Consider the following 24,883-nt stretch of genomic DNA (forward strand, 5'->3'; position numbering starts at 1 on the left):
CAATAACATGGACTTTTTTTATTTACACTGCTTAACTTTTTTATGTTTTCAGTTGAAGAATACCGCCAAACGAAGACGTGGATTCGCCACCACTTAGACGAGTGGAACCTGGTTCAAGAAAAGTGGGCTGCAACTAGCAGATTGCGATTGTGGGAAGTTTCAAAAATTGAGAATTTGACTTGCGAGAAAATCATTGAGCTGTTTCCTGCCCTCTGTAATTCCGAAGGATATCAGTTGATACAACGGGATTTCAGTGCTAAATTTAGTGCAAAACAGGATCTTCTTTTTGAACGGTGGAACAACTTCCGCGATCGAGTCCGTTCAATATTTGAAGCTGATATTACCGACAGTGCTGGAAAGAGCATACACGAATTACTACGCGATGATGAAATAAATGACGGTGTGTACTCCATTTATATTAACAACTTGTTGAACAACTTTTTCTTATATTGCTGCAGATTCTCGAGACTGGATTACGGCGACCCTCCTGGTATATGTGTTACCGCCCCCAATACTGACGCTTTCGAATAAGAAAAAATGGAAACCCACGTACTTAGAAGCCCGTGACAGCTTTGTGATGTGGATGAAATCCTTCAGTGAGCTTCAGACGCAAATCGAAGAGTTAAATTCACGCTACCGGACTAAGGGAATAGCGCCGTCACCTTTAGTGATAGTCGTGGCTGAGAATTTTAATGAGACGAGTGTATTTCTGGTGAATAACGGTGGTGTATTCTATCAACTTCCAACGTTTTTGAAGGCCTTGGATGTTTGCTTTAAAATTTACAAGGCATATGGTATACCGTATTCGCGAGAATCAGCCGGCGCTTGGAATTTGATTGGTCATTGTTTGTATGAATTTCCGCTTGAAGCCGATAATCAGTCTAAGGTTATGTCCATAGCAGCCACCATTTCTGAAAATATTTGAAATGATTGTTTGTCCAATTTCAAATTGTCTGTGGCAGGCGCCGTCACAGGAACAATACTTCCGTCATTTAAGAAGATATCATGATAGTATAAGCGGTTATACCTGCTTGTTTACCGGATGCGTTAGAAAATATTCGTCACTAAAAACCTATCGAGAGCATATCAATAGTATTCATATGGGTTCAACAGACATATGTAGAGAAAATCAATCAATTGACGATCTTCGTCCATCAACGTCTGATGCAGTACAGAACCAAGATATATTACAAACCGAGTTACAAACAGAACGAAAAGAATCAACTCAGAATGAAGAGGAAAAAGTGGGAACACGACAAGTATTGATAAACACAGAATTAATCGATAACATGAGCAAATCTTGTATGAATTTAATGTTAAAATGGTTAAGCAAAGATGCTCTCCCGAGAAAAACAGCATTTGAGATACAAAGCGACATTATTAGTTCAGTAATTGATCCGCTGACAAACGTCATTGATGATATGTTTGGAGCAGGATTGATGACAATTGAATGCAAGAACACAATTATCCAGCTTTTGAAAACTTTCGATGTTAGCACTGAGTATCGTTTTCTAAAGAAACTAGAAAATGAAGGATTGTATTCTCCGCCGATACTATTTACAATCAGCGAAGAACTAAGACCGGCAGTCCTGGAATCTCAACAACAAATGGTAAGTTTGTCACAAAATAATAGGTTACCAAATATGAAACCTTTTTCAATGGGATTTACATAAATTGTTTTTACTCGTTTTCCAGGTTGTTGATCAGATTCAAGGTGTTCTAATGCCAATCAAATTCATGCTTTCCAAATATTTGGAGTCGACTGAGGTTTTAAGAACTGTCCTGCAAAATCTCAAGCTCTCCAATGATGGAGTGTACAGGAGCTATGTGGATGGATCGATATGGCAGCGGAGAACAGAACAAATGGATGATGGAATTATCATACCACTCAACATTTTCTTCGACGATTTCACCACCGTTGACACTACCTCGCACCATGCTAGATCAACATCAATTTGCGGAATTTACATGACCATCCCATGTTTACCCAGCTATCTTTTAGGAAGCCTTAGCAACATTTTAACAGCTGGTTTTGTTAAAACAGAAGATAGAAAAAATTACCCTACCGACCGAATTTTATATAAACTTATAGACACATTATCTGAGTTGGAAACAACCAGAATAAATGTAGTATATGAAGGATCGGAAAGGAATGTTCGTTTTGTACTGGGGTCTGTGTTAGGAGACAATTTAGGGGTCAACGGTATTTTGAATTTTGTTAAATGTTTTAGGGCTAATTATTTTTGCAGAATTTGTAAACGCAATCGAAGCCAAACTGAAACTGACTGCAAAGAATATCCTGAGTTTTACCGAACAAAAATCAATTACGATGAAGATGTTCAACTGGCAGATGTATCTAAGACAGGAATAAAAGGCCCAAGTATTTTTAACGAAGTTCCCTCGTTTCATGTGACAGACAATTTCAGTTTTGACGTTATGCATGACATGTTGGAAGGAGTTTGTATTTATGACTTGCAGCATAGTCTGCATTATTTCATAATTAAAAAAAGGTATTTAACACTTAGCGATTTAAATCACCGAAAAAATTTGTTCGTGTATGGAAAATTCAATTCAGCAAACATTTTAAATGATATCCAAGAAACCAACTTGAAAAAAAAACACTTAAAAATGACAGCAAGTGAAACAAAAACGTTTATAACTTTTCTACCGCTGATTATTGGTCCATTGATTCCCAAGGAAGATGAAGTATGGACTTTCATTTGTACACTGATTAAAATTTTACACATAGTTCTTCTGAGAGAAATTCAGTACGGAATGATAAGCAATTTGAGAGTTTTAGTTGAGAAGCATCATAAGCAATACGTAGAATTATTTCAAGACACGCTAAAACCCAAACACCATAATCTTACACACTACCCCACAGCGATTTTAAGAAGTGGTGCATTGCGTCTACAATGGTCTATGCGATACGAAGCCAAACATAAGGAACCTAAGCAATATTCCAAAGTTAATTGTAACAGACGAAACTCATGTTATTCATTGGCCATTAAGTCTTGCTTAATATTTGCGTACAATTCGATGAACAATAAGTTCGTACACCCCAAAATCTCCTTTGATACTTCAAACACAGCATCTCTCACAAAGTTTGTTTGCCAGGGCGCATCGTACGAAATAGATACAGTATTTGTTGTGCAGAAAGCGAAATTGTTGAATATTTTCAAAATTTGTAAGATCTATACTCATGACAATGAATTGTTTTTAATTTGCGAAGCGTATGGTTCAAAAAATTTCGATGATCACTTGCAGTCATTTGAGTTGATAAAAAAACCCGCAACCGTTACAATACATGGTATTGAAAAGTTCTACACTAAACCAATCAACTTTCACTTTGTACAATGCAGGTTATTTCTAAGATATTGTAACTATTATGACTTAAATGAAACTATTCCTGACATAGTTGTTGGCTAAGAAATATAAAATTGAATAATATTGTTATCGAACGAATTTCAAGTGATTATTAAAAAATAAATCTATTCACATGATAACTGAGAAATACTGTGTTGCTATATGGTTAATTCTTAAATAAATTTCATAAATTTGCACTTCTGTTACCAAAACTTATGGGAAATTAAAGAAATTTGTTTGAGAAGAAAAAATATAGCAATATAGTTTTACTCAGTCATTGTGTCTAAAAAAGGATTTGAAAGAAAGGTTTTCTAATTTGAATTGCAATTCTGTTTGTTATAAAAAGAAAACATAACATAAAAATAATCGCCATATTATTATTGAAGCAATAAAAATATTTTCATTTCTACTGCGTTTATTGTCAGGCTTCATAAAATAAATATGATTGGATCAACAAGAAATCTCTTTTAAAAACAAACATTTTTTGTAGTTGACCCAGCTGCCAAATTTGACAGCTTACGTCAAAATCATGACAGCTCTTGTAAATTCGAAAAGATTTTCTTTTTGATTCAACAATCCATGGCTTTTGAGGAACAAAAATACTGGATTGTTGAAACAATAATGATTTCTTTTTGCAGCCAAAACAAAATGAAATTCTTATTGATTTTACGTCAAATATTATTAAGTTTAAAATATATTTCTCTGCGTGTAGAGTTACCTCTATGGTACTACCTATGGCTGAATGCCATCTTCAAGAGAAGCTGCGCCAAGCTGCTCTTCCGTGGGTAGTGCAACTTCCAGCTACTGCGCGTAGTCCTGGGCAACTCCGGCGTCCCGTAGTTGCTCAATGTTGGGTCACGGCGTTCGACTTCAACGTGTGTTATGCACCGTCGAGAGTTTTGAGCGCATGCATACTGCAACTAGGTAGGGGTCCGAATCTAATTACCGTGTGCCCCTTCTCAGCATTCAATCCAGAATCACTGGATATAGCGGCTTGCTTTCGTTTTTTCTTTCACTTTGGAATCAGCCGAATCAGAACGGCCGCTTTTCGACAGAGACCACGATCCAGAGTTTGATAGAGTTGATTTTTCAGCGTGGATTTGAGCTATTGAGCTATTACAATACAATTTCCTCTTTTAGTCTAGAAATGTTTATAATACTATTTGAGTATTAACTTACCGGAGAATGTGACCTTGAGCCCGTTCCACTTCTGGACTTGGGATTTTTTTGAATGCAGAACAAACTGTTTTTTCCTTTGTATACAAGGAACTAATTACACGCCATTATTTAGATTTAGTATAGTTTTGAATGAAATTTTAATCGGATTAATGTATAAACATTGCTTAACCATAAAATTATTAAATTTTAATCTACCTTTGTTTAGTAATAATTTTGAGTGTAGGTTATGACGAACTTCAACGACTTCAACACAGCAAAAAAAGTTGTTGAATATTATATCGAAACTGCTGCAAGCACACGGATAGAAATCCATTTATACCTTTTGGCAAATTTCTATTGTTGATTATTCATAAAAAGTATAAATCAACTAATAACCAGACGCCTTGCAAAAAGTTAATGAAGGTCACGTGTCAAATAAAATTTATAAGTTGCAACACATACCGTTTATGCATTCTTATAGCCTTATAGTGCCTACACGGTCAATCTCGAATACTCATTTTATGAGTATATTTTACGTATTTTTCAGTATACAACGTATACGTCAAAAGATGAGTAATTTTAAGTTCACAATAGGGAGTAATAAATATGCATTTTCATAAATTCATCAAGAAATCAAAAATGCGTTAAAAGTAGTAACTATTCAGAAAGGACAATTTTCAGGTTTCTCTGCTTTCTCCATTTTGCATTTGCTTGAAAGTTCTTTGCTGGCGGTTTGTTTTAAGCATCGTTGCGTTTTTGTTTCGTGAAACTCGTAGAAAATGGACCAATTATCGAAAATTCTGGACAAAGAAACTTTTGAGAAGCTTGCTGGTAAGTTTTTTTTTTAATTAATATCAGTTTGTGCTGTTTAACATTGTTAAAAACTCATAAAAGGTCTCCATTGCCCCGTGACCGGATGCACTTCGTTCATACCAGGTTATGTCGAAGAGTTGAAAACACACATCAAGCAAATTCATAAACTTAATACGAGCTTGAGGAATTCAGTGCCTTTACGATGTGCTAACTGCGGCACCATTTTTACGTGCTTCAAGCGAATTAAGGACCACATATTAAGGCATCACAAGCCCCACACAAAGCCAAGATTGGAGTGTGAAAATCCTTCTGATCCGCAGGAACCAATGGAAGTCGAGGACGAAATTGGTTTCATGAATGACGAAGGAATCACGAATCCTAATTATTTTACGGGTTCGGTCTCACGCGAAGAGTTACATGGGATCGCTTCGTCTTTTATTACAACGATGCGTTGTGATGTTTCTTTAACAGAAACCAAAATCAAAATGTTCATGGAACATTCTAACAACATCTTGGATAACTATCAACGGTTCGTTTTGGGTCTTGTGAAAAACTTGCTAACTTCAAAAAATCTGGATACCACTGACAACGATGTGATCAAGCTGATCAACGAAATGTCGATATCTGATGTGTACACCGACGTTAGGAATCCGAACAGTAATATGTCGTATCTTTCTGGAACAGCACTTTGTAGTGTACCGGAACCAGTAGAAGTTGTGCTAGGCACGCGAAAGGTATTACGAACTATTGGCGTCTTGCAGTGAAACTTTTCCAAGCTTTCGCCACCTACATTTCGAAGTGAGAACTACTAGAAGGAGGATAGTTTCCAAATTTTCCAAGTAAAACAGACGCTTTTTGGGGCAAATCGGTCCATAAAGAAAAACTAATAATTTCCCGTGGAAACTTTTGCTTCAATCGTGTAAGAAAACGTGTTTGAAAACTATTTGTTATTATTTCGGTATGGATCGGAGATGTTTTCATGGCAAACTATGCATAACAAGTTTGCACCCACAGGGAGAGGTTACCTCCTGCGCAGCTGCATTTTTCAGAAAATGGTAAATATGTGCGATTTTTACTAAGATGAAAGTGGAAATTAAGTGAATTTACTTAGGAAAGGTTGTATCATGCTGGTGGTAATGGATAATTGGTAGTATAGGATGAAAATATTCAATAAATGTTCATTTTGGCCTTTTTTAAGCAAACATATTGATACTCACAATTTTCGACGGAAAACGCACCGGAACTTGATTTACTCAACACGCACCATACTATAAAATGGTGCTAGATGGTCTTCAAAGTGATAACAAGATGACAAATCATGTTTATTTTGAGTAATTGAACAATTTACTTCTGTTTACCATCATATTTACGATGCAGCATTGATGGAGCCGTGAAATGAAATGAATATATCTTATGAAAGTTCACCTGGAAAAGTCAAAGATGCACATCAGTCTGATCGTAAAAACGTTTTCTTCTTCAATTCAAATGTTATATTGGAAGGATTTCACGCAGGCTTGATGAAAATTATGATTTAATGCTAATTTTCACGAATTTTATATGCAGTCTGTCAACACTATCATCATCATGCAGTGGCGACATCTGCGTTGAGCTTTTGCGGCAATCTTCCAATTCGCTATCAACGAGAAAGCAGTAGAAAGACCAGGAAGGTGATTCGAGTTATTAAGAAAAACAACACGGTTAAGGATACCATGCACTACATTCCTATTAAGGACACTATTTCCTTGATTATGAAAAATTCTTGCGCAAGAGAAATGGTTGCGAGCAGTGTCTGTTTTTATCATTTACCATCACAAGCAAGGAGTATCGCTTCAACCCAGTGTCGATGAATTGCGTTTGTTTTGAACATCTTCAGTTACGAAACGAGCGAAATGAACAAATCTCGGTGAACATTTCAAATGGTCCTATCTGCTTTGATCGATTCTCTTCATCGACTTTCTCTTTCGTTAATAACTCAGCTGCAAAACCTTTGCCTGTTGTATTTGACGTTTTGGACGCTAGATAAGAACCTCTTTTATCAAACTAAGAGGTAGAATTAGCGCGAAATCTGTTAGCATAGCAGTGGTTATGAAAAGAGAAAGTCGATGAAGAGAATCGATCAAAGCAGATAGGACCATTTGAAATGTTCATCGAGAAATGAGTTCATTATACATCAACGAATACGCGTTTGTTGATATTCACCAGTGCTCGATTATCAAACCCAAAATTGTCAAAATCAGAAGTGATCCTCAAAAGCAAAATAATCAACGACATTTTGGGCAAAATGATTATTTTGAATATTGTCGACCACACTGCCTAAATCATCGATATTATCATCAGTTCAGCTTGAGGCAATAATTTGCCGTCGACTTATGCCTAAAAACCACGTTCTTCAGTGCTATATTTGTTTAAAATGAAAATAATCATTCTGCATTTGATCCTCAATATCATCCCGACCAAGATGAAGATGAATATCAATATTTACAAACAGAGGCGATAATGAGAATCCAGCCACGAATGAAGAAAAACAAATGTTATTATTGATACTCAGAAATTGCCTAGATCAAGGGAATTTGTTTATATCAAAATTCAAATTCATGCAGGTAGATGGTCTATCTGTTAAGGTTTTCATCATTTTCAGCTAAATTGAGTGTAGAAGAAAGGATTTTTATCAGCACTGGTTGCGAGAGAGATTAGGAGCGACGAGCAAGGGCATCGTAATGTGCTAAATAGTTTTAAGGACGGTGCTCTATTCAGAACTAACGAGTTTCTTCAAAAATACCCATTCGCTCTACGAATCTCCCTTCATGTAGATGACGTAGAAACTTGCAATCCTCTCGGTTCACGAAAAACCAAACAAAAATTGACAATTTTTTCATTCAAGTTGCAAAATATCGCAGATAAAATCAATTCAACAGTCGACCGTGTTTATGTTTGCCTAGTGGTGAAATGTAAAACGGTTAAAAAATACGGAATCAAACAAATCGTTGAACCTTTAATCAAAGATTTAATCACGCTACAGTCTGATCAGGGGATCACTATACAAATGAATGGTAAGAGTTTTACAGTTCGAGCTACTTTGGTTCACATTCTTGGTGACACCGCTGCCATTCATGAGCTTTTGGAATTAATGCCTCCGCAATCAAACATTTTCTGTAGAGCATGTTACATAACACGAAAAGAACTACACAACGGTAGATTCGGAAATGAACACACACTAAGAACTAGTGAAAGTTATGAACTAGATCTAGCAGCTGTTAACAATGGTTCCTTGTCTCCGGCTCAATGTGGAGTAATTCGAGAAAATGTTTTCAATTCTTTGAAATATTTTCATATTACACAAAATATGTCATTCGATCCCATGCATGATGTGTTAGAGGGGATAATCCCTCTAGCTATCAAGAAAATCCTTAATGATTTTGTCAACATTTCTAAATCTCTTACTGAAATTGAGTTAAACTCGAGAATCTCCAATTTCGATTACGGTACAGCGGAGAGTAAAGATAAGCCAAGTGCCAATTTTTCAGCCAAGAGCTTGAAAACTACTGGTCATGCACTAAGTCAATCTGCCTCACAGATGTGGCTCTTTCTTCGAGCGACTCCTTTCCTTTTTACTGATTTGTTATCTAAAAATGTACATTTCATGAACATCATACGTGATATTCTGAAAATAACGTTCTATTCCTTCTCGAACACACTAACAACTGATATGATCGAAGATTTTAAAAACACCATCAACAATTTTCAAATAAACTTTAAAATTTGCTTTCCTTTAACCAAGCCTACAAACAAAGTACATCACGTCACACACTATCCTAAAATCATTGAGGATAATGGACCGATTGCGAAAATGAGCTGCCTTCAGTTTGAAGCCAATTTCAAGAACTGCAAATCACAGACAAAAACTTGTGGTAACTTCAAAAATATTACACTAAGCTTGTCAAACAGAACTAATCTTAAGCAAATCAATGCAATCCTTCAACACAGATATGAAATCGACAAAATTACAATTGTGTCTTCAGTGGTGGTTAAAAAAGCTTATTTTGATTTTCATTTAATTTTGTTCGATCTTCCTGAATACATCAGATGCATAAAGCATGCGAAAATTAATGGAACTTCGTTGCGACCTGACTTAGTAGTCAAATACAAGTCATGTGGCTCTGAATCATATGGGGTCTTGAAGGCAATTATCGAAAATAACAATGACTATACATGCATAATTTATGTTCTAGAGATAATAAGATTCTGTGAATTTTATAACAGTTATGAAGTAAAGATGACTGAAAAAGTAGTAAGAGTTCCAGTCAGTATTGTATGTACTAGAAAAACGTATAGTTTTTGGAAATGCCACAACATGGATAATTCGCTTTTCATAAGCTTGAAATATGAAGATTAGAGTAAGGAGATTGTTGATCTCAATTAATTATTTTTTTCAAACTAACGCAAAATATGTTTTCTTTGATACATAATATCACAGTACAGTTCTTACGATTCTTACACTAGAAAAGTAAGAACCTCATCGCAATTAATCAAAAAAAAATTAAACTTTCTCCTCTACTTTGAGTATCGTTATAGATCCGTTGCTAATTAAAAATATCTTTTTCCTAGCCCAAAAATTCACAGACCAATCTCTGATGTTTCTTGAAGAGAAAGATCTGATATCCATTGGAATCACTCAAATGGGACCTCGGTTCATAATCCTATCAATTGTTAATAGATTGAAGGAAGCATCGTTCAGAGACCCGGAACCGGGAGAACTCAGTCAAGATGGCTTGAGTGCTGGAGCTTCGACGTCTAGCCAGAGACAAGAAACCGAAAATCATCAGCAAGAATCAGCACCCACCACAAAGCAGGTAAAGAATATAATACCATTAAACACTTTAAAGAACAATAATTGGTAGTTATTTAGTCAAACTCTTCGTTGTAGATTCGTGAAGTGTTAGTAAATAACGCCAAGTTCCGGAAGATTGTCTACGGTAAACTGGATTTGGATGTGGTTCCTATCCACACAGAACTGCTACTGATGGTACGCATTCTCTGCAACGATATGGTGTCCAGGATGTTGAATGAGAAAATGTAAGTACCTAAATAATATTTTTTTGTTTCTTAAAATGTAGGTTGTAGTAGGATTAATTCAAATTCCTTAATAGTTGCTGGTTTCTCGTCGTCGGATCTGTTTCGTTATTTTCGTTGTTTAGCATTCTTTTGACGTTTCTAAAAGTTTCCAAGGAACATACTGAAATTGAGAGTAATGCAAAAGGTTTAATTTTAACCAATAATTCTAGGCGAATAAAAAAAAAAAGGATTATTATATAGGTATTACTTTGTGGTCCATCTCAATATGTGCAGCAATTTACCATCCAAAATCCACTTAGATATGGAAATTTTTATCTTATTATTTACATCCGTCGTACTTTCAAAAAGATTCCATATTGGTGACAAATAATATTGAAATAATTACACATGAATTTATGATTTCAGATACCCATCAACCGACGACAAGAGAAAACTTGCATGTGACATACTATCTGCATTTCCTGTGCTACGGTTGACGAAAGTTACTGAGAACGCGCCTGACTGTGTGAGTGATGGCATTTAATTTTTTATTTACAATTTTAATCATAATTTCTCTTTTAGTCATTTTTCTTTTGGAAGAATTCCGGAAAAGGGCCTGGAAATGCACACTCAGGATTGATTTACTCACACCTACGGAATGCCTGCAAGAACCTTTCACCAACCAAACGGAAATTCATGCATCGGGCAAAGAAGATCGACATAGCTAGCGTTTCGTCAGAAATCGTTGCTTTATCTGAACAGTGTGCTCAAGATGAGGCAACATCGGCCAATTTCATCAATATTGCGAGAATGATGATTGAAATACAACCACTACATAACATGCTAATCAACAGCAAAAAAGGAGTACCTGCTATACTTCAGGTGCTGCCTCATTTCAGATCATATAACGGTGCTATGGTACGTAATTTGTGTAAACTTGCGTAAAATACGTCAACATATTTATGTTTCTATCTTCTTATTTAGATTCGCCAAGCGTACGAACGTATGAATCCGAGTTACTATAGGGAAGCTAATGTGAAGAAGGTGTTTTCGTTAGGGCTAATCCTTGAAAATCAGACGTTCACTGTGGTTCAAGATGGTGAGCAAGAAACAAGCCTGGATTTTTTGAAATTAGTTATTATATCGAATAATTCTTTTTTATGCAGAACACGTTCGTGGATGTTTGCGAATAATGGGACGACTTTCCAGAAAAGGCGTCAAGAAACTACCTGTAGTCATGCCATTAGAAGTAGAGGAAGAGTTGGCTTCCCCATTGATTCGTTTCATTCCTGTAAGAAGTAATTTAAGTTTGTGTTATCTAAGCTAATATATATTTTTATTCTATCTAGGACTCACCTTCGGCTTTGGCTGAACAGCTAGCCAGATATGCTGCCTACGACATTGAAAACTTCCAGAAGGTACCCCCCCACTTGATTAACCAAGGAGAATCGTTTATGATTTATGCAGAGGGACAGATTATTTTGCTTGGTACATGTTCGGTTCAAGCGATTGATACATTTGTTAAATTTTTTAATGTTTTCAATTATAAGGTGCCGAGTTCTTTGGTTAAGCTCGTGGAACTAATTGAAATAATTAGTTATAAAGTAAAACAAAACAGCTCTAGACAGTCCGTTAATGTGTTGTGTGCAAAAATGATTGAATCGATGAATGCCAACTGCGATTGACGAATAATTTTATTAAAAATCAATATATGTATTGATTATAATATGACATATGAATCTTTAAATAAAGTATGCAATTTAAACTTGATTTATTCGAAGTTTTATTTCTAAAATTGTTCCGTGTAAATAATTCAAATCAACAGAGGAACCCCATCCACATATTTTTCAAAAAATGCGTAAATTTTACTCCATTCGGGAGTTTATTTGGGGAGTAAAAAGTACGCATATTTTGACGTATACCTAGTATACGCATTAATGAGTAAATACGATTTACTCATTTATTGGGTAGTCCCAGTTTCCCTCAAAAATGCGTACTTTATAGTATTTATTGAGTTTTTTGCGATTACCGTGTATGTGGTTTGCCTTATGGAATGTATAAGGCTGATGTTTTGGCAAAAATGTATAAGTGAAACACATGAATAAATTAATTAATTTTCGTTTCGTGCAGGTCAATCCATCGGTTGTGTAATATCACATTGTACTATGTACATCGATTTTGCGAACAAAATTACATCCATTCTGCGTTTTGCTATTACACTCGATTACATCATTATTTCATACATCAGCTTGAATTACGTTGATCGATATTAAATTTTATTTTTGCTGTGTAGGAACTTGTGAGGACCAGGGCTAGGTATTCCGCTCCTTCCAGGTTGTCAACTCACCGTTTTGTAGCCCAAAGCCGTTGGTCCCCGGTCCATGAATTGATAGGTCGATAGCTAGGGTCCAGGTGTGGGAGCTACCTCCCTGGCGTCGGTAGCATTGGTACTCAGTACGGAAAACAAGATCAACGAAAAACCAATCAAGGAAAAAAAAATCATTGTAGCGAAAATTATACAATGTGCTTTAAAAGAGCTCTCCAAGCTCAATCTCACAAACACTGAAGTGCAACGTCCATACATAAAAATGAAGAAAAAGATGAACCAAAAAGGTATCGTGTTATCAATGACGTTTGTACAAGGTCTGGGCGAGGATCTGTGTCAGCAGGTAGCTTGCTGGTGTTAGTGACGATGTTAGTATGGATTGTATGACATTCCCCCGAAAGCCATTCCTCAGAATGCTATTCCCCAGAATGTACCATTCCACAGAAAGCCATTCCCCAGAACGGACTATTCCCAATAAAATCATTCCCCAGAAAACCATTCCCACAGAATGTACCATTCCCCAGAAAAGTATGCCACGAATTAGATTGACTATTTTTGTTTATTATAGTCACTCCTGGAATCTTCTTTCGCGTATATAAAAAGAATAGAAAAACTTCTTAATAGATCAAGGCGTTTTCCTTTCTTTGAAAATATAACAAAAGGAAATAATTAATTCTTTGGATATACGATAAAGAAGGGAATATTCCCTTTTTTAATATATAAAAGAAAACATCATTAATTCGCTAAATATATGATAATATTTGAAAAGGAAATAATTAATTCTTTGCATAATATTGGAATATTCCCTTCTTTGAATATATAAAAGAGAAAATAATTAATTCTTTGGATGTATGATAAAGAAGGGAATATTCCCTTCTTTTAATGTATAAGGAAAATTTATAATCAATAGGTCGTATGAATAAAAGCGTTTACATTACTTTCCCCATATAACGGCACCGGTGGTGTAGTGGTAAGCGTGATTACCTCTCACCCCAGCAGGCCTGGGTTCAATCCCAGTCGGCGCCGCTGTGATGTTCTGAGGCATAACATCTCTGATCACGCCTTCCTTCGGATGGGAAGTAAAGCCGTTGGTTGCCCGGTTCATGAATTGATGGGTCGATAGGTAGGATCCAGGTGTGGGAGCTGCCTTCCTGGTACGTCGGTAGCATTGGTGCTCAGCACGGAAAACAAGATCGACGGAAAAAACAAACCGAAGGAAAAAAAAAAAATTACTTTCCCCGTAAGAAAAGCACGGGAAAGTAAAGTAAACTCTTTTTATTCATACGGCCGGCCCATTAGCTTTTCGCAAGGGATTCGGGGAAATAACGAGTGGAATAATTTTATAAATTTGTTATCGGTAGTTCAACCGGTAGTTGCACCGATTTTTTAATCCATCGCGAGAAATTCTTCAACTCAGGTTGAACAATTCTTCGATAAGGTTTAACAGTTTCCGACTGGTTGAATTGGATTGCATAATAGACCCTTTGACTTATTAAATGATGAACGAAGTGCTCGAAAACTTGAAGGTTGTCATTTTATAAAGAGCTAAAAAATGGTTTGGAATTGATAAATACATAGTTCCATAAAAGTAAACATAGTGTATTAGGCCGTTCGCAATGCTGAGTTTCAAAATTGTTTTAAACGACTTGACAATTCTATAATTTGAAACTGTCAAAAATAAAACTGCAACACGATCAGCGCAACGCACAGTTCTAAAAGATGTTTGTAATCACCAAGTTCCATAAAATTTACTGTTCTCTATGAAGTTCATAGAGTTTTTTTGTGAAGCTCTTTGAAACATCTTTAAATTCATACAGAAATTTGAAACAGAGTTCCATTCGTGTTTCAAACTCGCTCAGAAATAAAACAGAATAGTCGAGCAGTTGCAAATCTGGTGCAAAATAGTGCTCGAATAATGAAACTGCAACTCAGCATTGCGAAAGGTGCGTTTCTGTTCTAGTTTCAAATTGAAACAGTCCTAATAAAATACAACAGCATTGCGAACGGCCTTAGGCCGTTCGCAATGCTGAGTTTCAAAATTGTTTTAAACGACTTGACAATTCTATAATTTGAAACTGTCAAAAATAAAACTGCAACACGATCAGCGCAACGCACAGTTCTAAAAGATGTTTGTAATCACCAAGTTCCATAAAATTTACTGTTCTCTATGAAGTTCATAGAGTTTTTTTGTGAAGCTCTTCGAAACATCTTTAAATACATACAGAAATTTGAAACAGAGTTCCATTCGTGTTTCAAACTCGCTCAGAAATAAAACAGAATAGTCGAGCAGTTGCAAATCTGGTGCAAAATAGTGCTCGAATAATGAAACTGCAACTCAGCATTGCGAAAGGTGCGTTTCTGTTCTAGTTTCAAATTGAAACAGTCCTAATAAAATACAACAGCATTGCGAACGGCCTTATCAATAGTAAAAAAAAAAGAAAAGTGAACATTACTAATTTCATCATCTTTTCTGGGGAATGGTACATTCTGGGGATTTTTTTCTGGGTAATGGTTCATTCTGGGGATTTTTTCTCTGGGAAATGGTGCATTCTGGGGAATAGTATTCTGGGGAATAGCATTCTGGGAAATGGCTTTCAGGGGAATGTCATACAATCGTTAGTATGGCTAAAACGAATTTAATAAGTCAGTGCAATTTCACTGCAATATTCTTTTGCACCTACCTCATTTCTCGCATATCTCCGTATGTTGATCAACAAATCAATTTTTTGATAATTCATTATATAGGGGAAATGGCTCTAATGTTGGCCTATGGATCTAAGCTTGGGCCCATCGCTAAAAATTTGCTATTTATCAATTTAATCTAGATGAACGCGTCATTGGGATGGTACTAATGGATATTTTTGGTCGCTATTGAAAATTAGTCGATTGCTGAATTTATGTATGGGCCCAAAATTAGGGGATTTAGGCCGACATTACATCCATTTCCGCTACTTGATTGGAAGCCTTTAACGCTTCGCGCATTTTTTTTCAACAATTTGTTGTATTGTGCTATTTTCTAAACTTATATTTTTCCCATACACTAGTTTATAATACCAATCTGTATTTTTATATTAATTCAAAATATCCTCATTAAAAATCTGGTTTGACTTTTTCAAAAATGCGTAGAATTAGGGACTTAGGTGTATGAAATTATGGCACTTAACGGAAGCAATTTTTATTAATTTGCGCCTTATCAAAGAACGAATCGGAAGCATTGAAATAGTGTAGTAACAATGGATCACATCATTCGAGCAGTTTAAAATGACGTTTCCTACCACTCGAACTTTAACGTGGAACAATATTTTAATATTTTTTCTTCTACAACCTCGAGAAATTAGGGTCTTATTTGTAAAATGCTTGAAAAATCTGAAATTGATTGTTTCATTTCCGTAAAATCGCTGGTAGAAGGTCGTCCCAAAACTGCTCGACATTATGATTAATTAAAAGTTAACATGTTCTCTGTATTAATGTTACTCTTTTTTTTACATTATGTAGGGGAATTTACGTATTCTCGTCAATCTAAGCAGCGTCTGCACTTCTACTAGCATTTTCTCAGCGTCACGCACATATATGATGTGTCTGTTTGTTTACATTCATCTGCTGCTTGCGTTTCTATCCATTCCAATCGACAGAATTTTTCAAAACGTTTTGAAAGCGTTTTTACAACGCTCCAAACTTCTCAGGTGAGTGTGACTATTGTCGGCAGCCTCTTTTTCTTCGGCAACCTTCCCATTAGAACTGCGTGTTAACCAGCTGTTCTATTATCGGCAACTCGAAATCAACCCCATTTTGTAGTGCGTATGCTTTATTTGAAGAAAAATGTAGCATTACTGGATTGCTCGATCGTTCAAATATAATCAGATTGAAGCTGAAAGGCTAAACAATCGTTTGGACACATTCAGGGAAGTGCGTTGATGGGACAACATAGTGAAATTAACGTTTAAATTTTGGTTGCCGAAAACAGTCAATGGGTGCCGAAGCCAACATTTACCCTATAAAAATACAAAAGTGAATTAAATTTACTCTCTTTTGTTTTTCTATGTACGACCCAATAGAAAGTGCAGATTCTACTTATATGAAGAAGATAAATTTATTATGTACCAAGTTACGCATTAGTTTTATTGTGATTCCAATTTTAGAACATTAAATTTTACTGCTAAGATTGATGTTAGGAGTACATGAATTTAAAAGTAAGATAAATCAGTTGTAAAAGGGATTATAAGTAACCCAATGGGCTCTTTTCTGATCTTTCTCACTATCGTGGCTGGTAAACAGTGACTTATAGACTGCAGTTGCCTTGGGATCCTTGGCTACACTGTAATCATGTTTCGATTTCTTGAAGTTCGGGTCATCTCCTATCTTGTCGCTAATGAGTGCCCTCTTATTCGGTATGATTGGCTTGTGAGACATACTTCCCAGCTTTCCAGCTGTTACTGTTTTTGAGGGTCCGGCTTCCATAGTATCCATAGTAACACTGCTGCTCGTTACAGTAGCGGTAGCAGCAACTTTTTCCTCTTTGGATTTCGCTTTCTTTTCGGCTTTGGCCTTCTTTTCAGCCTTTAGACGCGCCACTCTGGCTTCCATACGGGTTCGCATTAGATTGATGTCTTTTTCTGTGCCGTTTAAAATCACCACATCTTGCTCTGAGAATGGAGTAAGGCACTGAAAAAAAAAAAACAACGTGTGTACCTATTTATCTCATTAGGCTCATTAGATCAACTAAAAAAAAAACTTACGCAGGAGCAGTTCTTGTCCTTAACTTCCTTCAACGCCCGTTCCGAGAAAACACACCCACAGTTCCAGAGGGCAACGAAGCGGAACTGTCCGCTCATTTCTAGCCCAATCAGAGTGCAAATGAATTGAGCACTTTTTTCATCATGATTCTTTTCATATGCCGGATTGGCTGTCAGGTTTAGATCCTTGATGTCCTTCAGCGACTTGATGTGCGCACACGATTCGGGCATCTTGCTCTCCAGCAGGTGCTCGATTACATTCTGTTTGGAGTAAAGCCGGCCAAGCCCGCACATCACAATCGGCTGCTGCAATCGTTCCTGGGTCAGATTACAGTGCTTCCACCGGAACTGTCTTTCCGCGTCTTTGTCTTTCTAGCAGTGAAAGTTGGATGAAGTTTTTTGTCAATGGATACTTTTCTTGGTAGGATGAGGCGTTAGAAGATATTGTTTTACCTGTTCCGGTTTCTTCTTCAAACGAACTAATTCGTCTCGTCTCGGAATAGTTCCACCATCGCATCCCATTGCACCTTGTGTATAATTTGTGCACAGACAATCGTTAATTTAAGAAAATTTGTTACAATTGCGATGGTTTATGGTTGCAGTAAAAATCGAATCAAAACAGTAAAACGCAAAACTTTGTTTTCTGGGACGTCATCCCGAGTGAACTGTCAAAATTATGCCCTTCGGAAACGGTTAAATCGTTGAATCTTCGGGGCAACGATGCCAGATTTACAGACTTTTGATCCGAAAAAAGTGGACACCATCCTTTTGGAACCCTTGTAACTTTAGTTATAATAAAGATTTTTGTTTACCTGTTTAGAAAGAAAAATATTCCCAAAGACTAAATAGTTCTTACATTAATGTGGCTTCCCGAAACACTTGATTTGATATTGAATATTTTTATGGGTTTACATAGGATTTCCATTAAAAACTAGATGTATGAGTGCTCATTGCAAGGCAGAGTATATCACATCAAGAGCCACATGTGAAAAGGGCATACAAGCTTTTTGTAAACAAACCTTATTATGCCCTTTTCTCGCCACCCATATGACACCAACGCAAACCATCAACATCACCGGATAGCTTTCCCCTTCCCGATTATGTGGTTAGTTTGAGTGGGCGACCCTCGGTTGGCAAGAAGAGGGTCTACAAAGGTTTGTTTACAAAAAGCTTGTATGCCCTTTTCACATGTGGATCTTGTCATGATATACGCTGTAATGTGTACGGGGTATAACTTGGTATTACATGGTATTTTTTCGTGTACAGAAGTCTGTAAATCTGGCATCGTTGCTTCGCGGGGTTGAATCGGAGCGATCCTGCACGCTCGTTCAAATTTACTCTAAAGTGAGTAAAATTCCACTCACTTTCGTTAAAAGTGGAACTACTCTAAAGTGAGTAACCCCATGTTTACTCATTTTTGAGTAATGTATGAATTTGTCAAAATCTGAGTAGCACTTACTCAGTTTCGGTTTTCGCAATATTAGCACAACTGAGTAAAGGTTACTCAGTTTTGTAAATATTATATTTTGACAGGAAATTATTTGATCGAATTTTTTTTTTGAAGCATAATAAAAACGATTTATTTTATCACAACAGAATTATAAACTCTAATTAACAAATTGATAATAATTCTGCTTATTAAGCGATTCCGAAGGCCACTGCAACTATCATCTCCAGGTGCTATTTTCATTCCGAGAAGTAACCAGGGATGTAACATATTGAACATCTCGAATTGGATTGAGCGGCTTCCTGGCACAACTTACGGATCAGTTTCTCAGCATTTTTTTTCTGAAAATTAATTTCTTTTTGAATATATCAGTGCTAACATTTGAAAACGGCACAAAAGCCATTTGTAAACAAATGGTTTGTGGGCCCTTTACTCACTACTTGAAGTACACCCACGCGACACAACAGCAAAATCGGGTAGGGGAAATTTTCCCCTTCCTGACGATGCTGTTGGTTTGCGTGGGCGTTCTTCGGGTAGCGAGTAAAGGGCCCACAAACCATTTGTTTACAAATGGCTTTTGTGCCGTTTTCAAATGTTAGCACTGAATATTGCTATTTCCCGATTTTCTCATAAAGCTTACTTGTAATTCTCTCATAGTGAACTTTCCTTTGAATCGAGCTTGGGATTCTGAAGTTCACAACCAGAAGTTGTTGCAGAAGTTCACGTAACCTGTGTAAATTTGGGCTGAAATAAAGTTTATCTAAGGAAAAACACCAACTGCTACTCACGCTAGTTACTAGTCCAAAAAAGTTTCACAGAACGCTGAAACTTTCACTCTTTGAACGCTTTGTGGGAATTTCTCGGGGAAATTGCTTTCAGACCAGGACTTCAAAATTTTCGGACGTTTATTACATTTGATCTTACTCAAAACAGTAAAGATCCATATTTATTTAATTAGAGTAAATGTTACTCACTTTGTTAAATTAATGTTACTCAGTTTTTGACATTTAGCATACAAATACGAAACTGAGTCAAAGTTACTCACTTTAGAGTAAAATCAGACGAGCGTGTGCATGCAATATTTTCACTGTGCCGAAAGAAGTACATGACCAAAACAAAAACAATGAAAAAAATCTCACTCGATAAACACGTTAATTTCACGTAGACGGATAGCGCAAAATAGTCGTGAGGTATGAATCCAGTTGAAAGTTTCACATATCCGGATATTCCAAAAGCAATAAGGTAACAAAATCATATTGAATGTGTTCAGTTTTACCTACATGCTTCCCATTACAGTGAAATTCTCCTTAAACATGACAAACAGATGATCGTTGTTGGTGTGATTGGAAAATCTTCCACACCAAACTGCAATAAGCTGACTGGATTCAATCTGCTTACCACACATCCAGCTCTGACGGATTCGAAATGCAGCGAGGTATTTAAGCAGAATTACTCTTTTCTGTTTCTTGTCATGTCACAATATATGTAAATTACTTCAAGGGACGGATCAAATTCTATTTCGAAAACGACGGGGAAATCCTGTATCTGCACTTCGAGACAACCTTCGATCAGTACGTTATGGCCGATTTGCTGACAAAAGCCGTCGAAACCGGCATTCAGGATAATTTCGTGAATTTTAACAGCAACATGCGGACCAGATTTGCACGGATGCTACTGTTTGCTATCCAGGTTTGCCACATGATCGTTTTGGTCGAGCCGACTTCCGTCTTCGATACGAGTTATCTGTCGATCTTCAAATCATTAAAAATCATTCGGGAGAAGTATGTGTTGAAATTTCTGCCAAAACTGCTGAAAAGCTCAAATGTAGGCAACTATATGGGTAAGGAAGCCCGGCTTTGCAGTCCGAGATTCATATTCTTGTTCGAAGGAACAAGCGACATCAAGCCGGAAGATGTCGAAAAGCTGGATGCCTTAGAATGCGCCGTGGAAGATGATATATATAAAATGCTAAGGAATGAATTCATTATCACCAACAATAGTGCGATGTCGCTGTTCTCCATTCCAAGAAACAAAAAGTTTGTGTTCTTTAGCAGCGACATGAAGGCAAAATCGGACCCATTGCTGGATTCAATAGATATGCTGATGGAGTATCTGGACAAGCCTTCCGGGACACAACATGATAAGGATGATTTTGATTTTATGAACAGCTTGCGGCCTTGCGACGGATATGGGATGTCGGCTTGGAGTGTCGGACAAAGTACGAAGAAAACCGGACAAGAACGGCACATTTTGACTCTACTCAAGAAGCACGTTGCGGAAGCATTCGAGCATGGTTTCGATGACAGTGTATCGAAGTACAGGGGCAGAAGTCATTTTGCGGTAATTATCAATTGGTTATTCGTTAACTAGGGGGCAAAATGAACCATTTTATTTTGGTGAAAATTTCCTCTGTAATTTATTTATTTTCTTTAGGTCCCAGGCGTCAAATCTTGGTTTGAAGGTTTCAAATTTCTGCATAAAATATTCATTGAAAACCCTGATAATCCTAATTACGAGCCAGGAGATGTGGATTACGTGAGTTCCAGTATTATACAAATAAACGTCTACTTCTGACAAACATTTCTGTTTTTAGAAAGCATATTTGGAAAACTTTCACAAGATCATCGACATCGACGAACGCTTCTTCGCCGAAGTTTGCGAGCACGGCATGGAGCTAGCCATGGTTAACTATAAGGAAATGTTACCCCACCATTATAGTGGCACATTCCACGAGAAGAAACACAGACAAGCCCGCGAACTGTTTCTGCGATATGCCCGAGGACCAGAGGTGGAAAAACACGAAACCAAACTGAAGGATTACTGTGACTCGATTTGGTTGAACGGAAAGCAGCAATGTGAATACCCAAGCCTGCGGGGAAATCCCTGCGCACTGGGAAAGCACAAAGCTAACGATCCCATGGAACATTCCAGTGGAGTGGTTTTCATATCCGCTTGTAACTGTGGACGAACGCAGGGCCACCGCGAAGATCCGTACACCATTAGGCAGGCCAATTATGAATTCTATCAACTCATTGCCAAAAGTTGCAGCAATTGCACGCTTCTGGAGAGGGTGAAATTTCCAGTGTTCGAACCATCCAGTAGTGACTTCCGTGCAGCGGAATTTATTAACAAGAATTTGTCGAATCTGATGTCTTTTGAAAACTCCAGTAAGACTCCCGATACCACCAGTCATCCCCCGATGACAAATGAACATTCTCCACATCTTTCCGGAAGCCAAAAAAGTCAGGACAGTGCTTCAAATTTGACCTTCAGCATCGACGATAAAGAGGAAAATGAAACCAACGCAAATCATTACGCAAGCCAAGCCGATGAAGAGGAAGCTTTGGAGCAAGAATCGATTAATGAAATTGTCATCAAAGTTGGAGAACATGCTGACCAATCGGAACAAGAGAAAGCCATTCTTAGACAACCCTCCACGACGGAATACCTTCCTGGAATGCTTCATGCAGCTAGTCCAGCTGGATTGCTTCCCCAGTTCCCATCGTGGTCCTTGGTTTGTCTAGGGCCCAGTTCGATCTATACCCACAATAGCGGTCTTCCAGAGCACGTTCAGAGTGGATTTCTATCGGGATCTAACTTTCTACTACCGTGGGATGTCAGTGTACGCCTCGAGCACGCACAGTCATGGGCAGCTTCGTATGAAAAAATTCGCAACCGGAAGAAAAACACCTCCCAATCGAAATCTAGTGAATCCAGCAATAACTTCACGCTGAAAATCTTCATCGGCATTGAATACGAGTGTCTTCGGGGACATCGATTCATCATGAGTGGACCGGAGACGGTCCTTCGGGGTGGTTCCGGTATCGTGCGGGACAGTGGAAGCAAGGTCGTCTTCAACGATATGCCCATCTACTTCCCATGTCTGTGTCGCAGTTCGAACGTTGCTCAACTAATGCGGGTTCATATTGTAACACCAAAAGCCCCGGTGAATGTGATTTTGGAACCGAAGATTAAAATTTTCCAGAATAATATGCAGAGCAATTTGACATTTACCACTGGATTGCCGGAACCTATCAAACTGACGAAGAGTGCTTATTGGATTTTGCGTCTACCGTTCGTCTACGAGGGTGACGGTGGGCCGTTGGTACCACCTGTAGAGGTGAACCCAAGCAATGCCGCCATGCACGGAGTGCTGCTGGCCGGGATGTACGGAATCAAGGAGAGTGAGATTAGTGAGGAATTAGTTTAAGTGCGGATGGTGATACGAAATTACAATGAAATAAAAACGTTCTTTAAAATACTTTCTAGCAGAGCGTAGTTTCGATCTACGGACCTCTGGGTTATGGGCCCAGCACGCTTCCACTGCGCCACTCTGCTATCGAAATATACTAGCGACAAGTTCTTCCATAAGAATTATTTTTTTCTGTTTTGTTTGATTGTTCACATACCAAACTAATTAATTTTCAAAGGATATAATAAATTATAATGTAATTCAATACAGATGTGGTAAAAGGCCTAACAGCTTTGGTAAACAATGCCTTGATTTCTACAAAGTCACGATTTATCCACGTAAACCAACATCACCCCTACTCGATAGTTATGTTGGTTTGCGTGGGCGTGTCTTGAATTCCTAGAAATCATCGAGAAAAGTAATTTTTCACAAAAGCTGTTAGGCCTTTTTTCCAGATCTGTATTGATTTGTTTCAAAATTACTCGTTTCGTTAAATACTCTGCTTACTTTCAGTGCATTAAAAAACGGTAGGTATGGACAAATATGGTAAAAAATACTACGCAGCCGGTAGGATTCGAACCTACGCTCCCAGAGGGAATCTGATTTCGAGTCAGACGCCTTAACCACTCGGCCACGACTGCACACAAAAACCATGTCATTTTAATGATTGTGCTACCTACATTCAACATTATTCTTGTTTACGCCCGTATCGGACACATCCAAAAGTTATGACATTTTGCATTCCCGTTTTCGTACGAACGAGCATTTTCGTATACACTTTTTGAACATGTTGTTTTTTGGAAATTTTGAAGTTACGGTCTTCGGAAAAGTTCTTTGGTAGGCCCAGGCTGTTCTATCAACTTCCTGTATATGCTCTATGTATTTCACGAGTCTGTCCATATAGCATGTTGCTGTCTTCAGCAAAGTTGTTCTGTTGACCAAGTCCGTCCGGATGGTTGTCAGATAAGTTCAGAATTCTGTCACTACTCGGCGCTAGTGTGGATGTGGACTTCCTGTTGTACTTTATCTCGAGAGTCTGTCCTTATAGAAGTTTACTGTCTTCGGTAAAGTTGTTCTGGTCAAATATCCTTCATTATCGGTATTTCCGGAATCGAGGTAACGTCTAGAGACCGGGAATCATTGTCCGACGCCATCTTGGAATTCAATGGCTTCCGGTTACAGAAAACCTAAAAAATACAGTCAAATACCCTTCAATATGGGTATTTACGGAATCGGGGTGATGTCTAGAGACTGGAAATTGATGTCCGACGCCATTCAAGATGGCGGCTTGTGGATACAGAAAACTGGGAAATATGTACAGTCAAATATCCTTCAATATGGGTATTTTCGGAATTGGGATGATGTCTAGAGACTGTCCGATACCATCAAAGAATCCAAAATGGCGGCTTCCGGTTACAAACAAAACTGAGAAATACAGCCTATCCTTCACTATGGGTATCTCTGGAATCGGAGTGACACCTAGAGACCGGAAATTGGGGTCTTGGGATCCAAGATGGCCGTTTTCGATTACAGAAAAACTGAGAAATACAGTCAAAACACCATTCAATATGTAAATTTCCGGAATCGGGGTGATGTCTAGAGACTGGAAATTGATGTCCGACGCCATCTTGGATTCCAAGATGGCGCCTTCCAATAAAATTAAACTGAGAAATACAGTTAAATACCCTTGGATTCACAGAACAGAAATGGAACTTCGGATCAGAAAGTGGTTCCACTTGTCATTGGCGAACACTAGCACACCTAGCGGTAGAAGACATCTTCTGACTGCAGTTAAG

At 37.6% G+C, this 24,883-nt stretch overlaps 3 protein-coding genes and 2 non-coding genes across 5 annotated transcripts; 2 read left to right on the forward strand and 3 right to left on the reverse strand.

The window, feature by feature from the left end:
* The first annotated feature begins 10,863 nt into the window (after positions 1 to 10,863).
* On the forward strand, positions 10,864 to 12,074 carry LOC135697878 (uncharacterized). Its single transcript, XM_065217739.1, has 5 exons — positions 10,864 to 10,915; positions 10,972 to 11,307; positions 11,374 to 11,488; positions 11,556 to 11,680; positions 11,739 to 12,074. Exons 2-5 carry the CDS (start codon positions 11,086 to 11,088, stop codon positions 12,072 to 12,074), a joined length of 798 nt encoding a protein of 265 aa, XP_065073811.1. The 5' UTR covers positions 10,864 to 10,915; positions 10,972 to 11,085.
* Positions 12,075 to 16,804: 4,730 nt separating this feature from the next.
* On the reverse strand, positions 16,805 to 18,049 carry LOC135697797 (replication termination factor 2). Its single transcript, XM_065217609.1, has 3 exons — positions 17,902 to 18,049; positions 17,452 to 17,820; positions 16,805 to 17,377 (listed from the first exon to the last, which is right to left on the reverse strand). The coding sequence occupies exons 1-3, from the start codon at positions 17,968 to 17,970 to the stop codon at positions 16,916 to 16,918; spliced, it is 900 nt and encodes a 299-aa protein (XP_065073681.1). The 5' UTR covers positions 17,971 to 18,049; the 3' UTR covers positions 16,805 to 16,915.
* A 1,998-nt stretch (positions 18,050 to 20,047) lies between these two features.
* Positions 20,048 to 23,235, forward strand: LOC135697798 (nonsense-mediated mRNA decay factor SMG8). Its single transcript, XM_065217610.1, has 5 exons — positions 20,048 to 20,137; positions 20,192 to 20,330; positions 20,396 to 21,235; positions 21,329 to 21,430; positions 21,489 to 23,235. The coding sequence occupies exons 1-5, from the start codon at positions 20,088 to 20,090 to the stop codon at positions 23,103 to 23,105; spliced, it is 2,748 nt and encodes a 915-aa protein (XP_065073682.1). The 5' UTR covers positions 20,048 to 20,087; the 3' UTR covers positions 23,106 to 23,235.
* TRNAM-CAU (transfer RNA methionine (anticodon CAU)) lies at positions 23,162 to 23,233 on the reverse strand. The gene has a single exon. It is a non-coding gene; the product is annotated as a tRNA-Met (tRNA).
* A 411-nt stretch (positions 23,236 to 23,646) lies between the features above and the next one.
* On the reverse strand, positions 23,647 to 23,728 carry TRNAS-CGA (transfer RNA serine (anticodon CGA)). The gene has a single exon. It is a non-coding gene; the product is annotated as a tRNA-Ser (tRNA).
* Positions 23,729 to 24,883: the final 1,155 nt, after the last annotated feature.

The sequence above is a fragment of the Ochlerotatus camptorhynchus genome, unplaced genomic scaffold (assembly GCF_037179485.1).
Source record: "Ochlerotatus camptorhynchus isolate MF236.1 unplaced genomic scaffold, CSIRO-AGI_Acam_v1.1 ptg000078l, whole genome shotgun sequence".
In the NCBI taxonomy this organism is placed as follows: Eukaryota; Metazoa; Arthropoda; class Insecta; order Diptera; family Culicidae; genus Ochlerotatus; species Ochlerotatus camptorhynchus.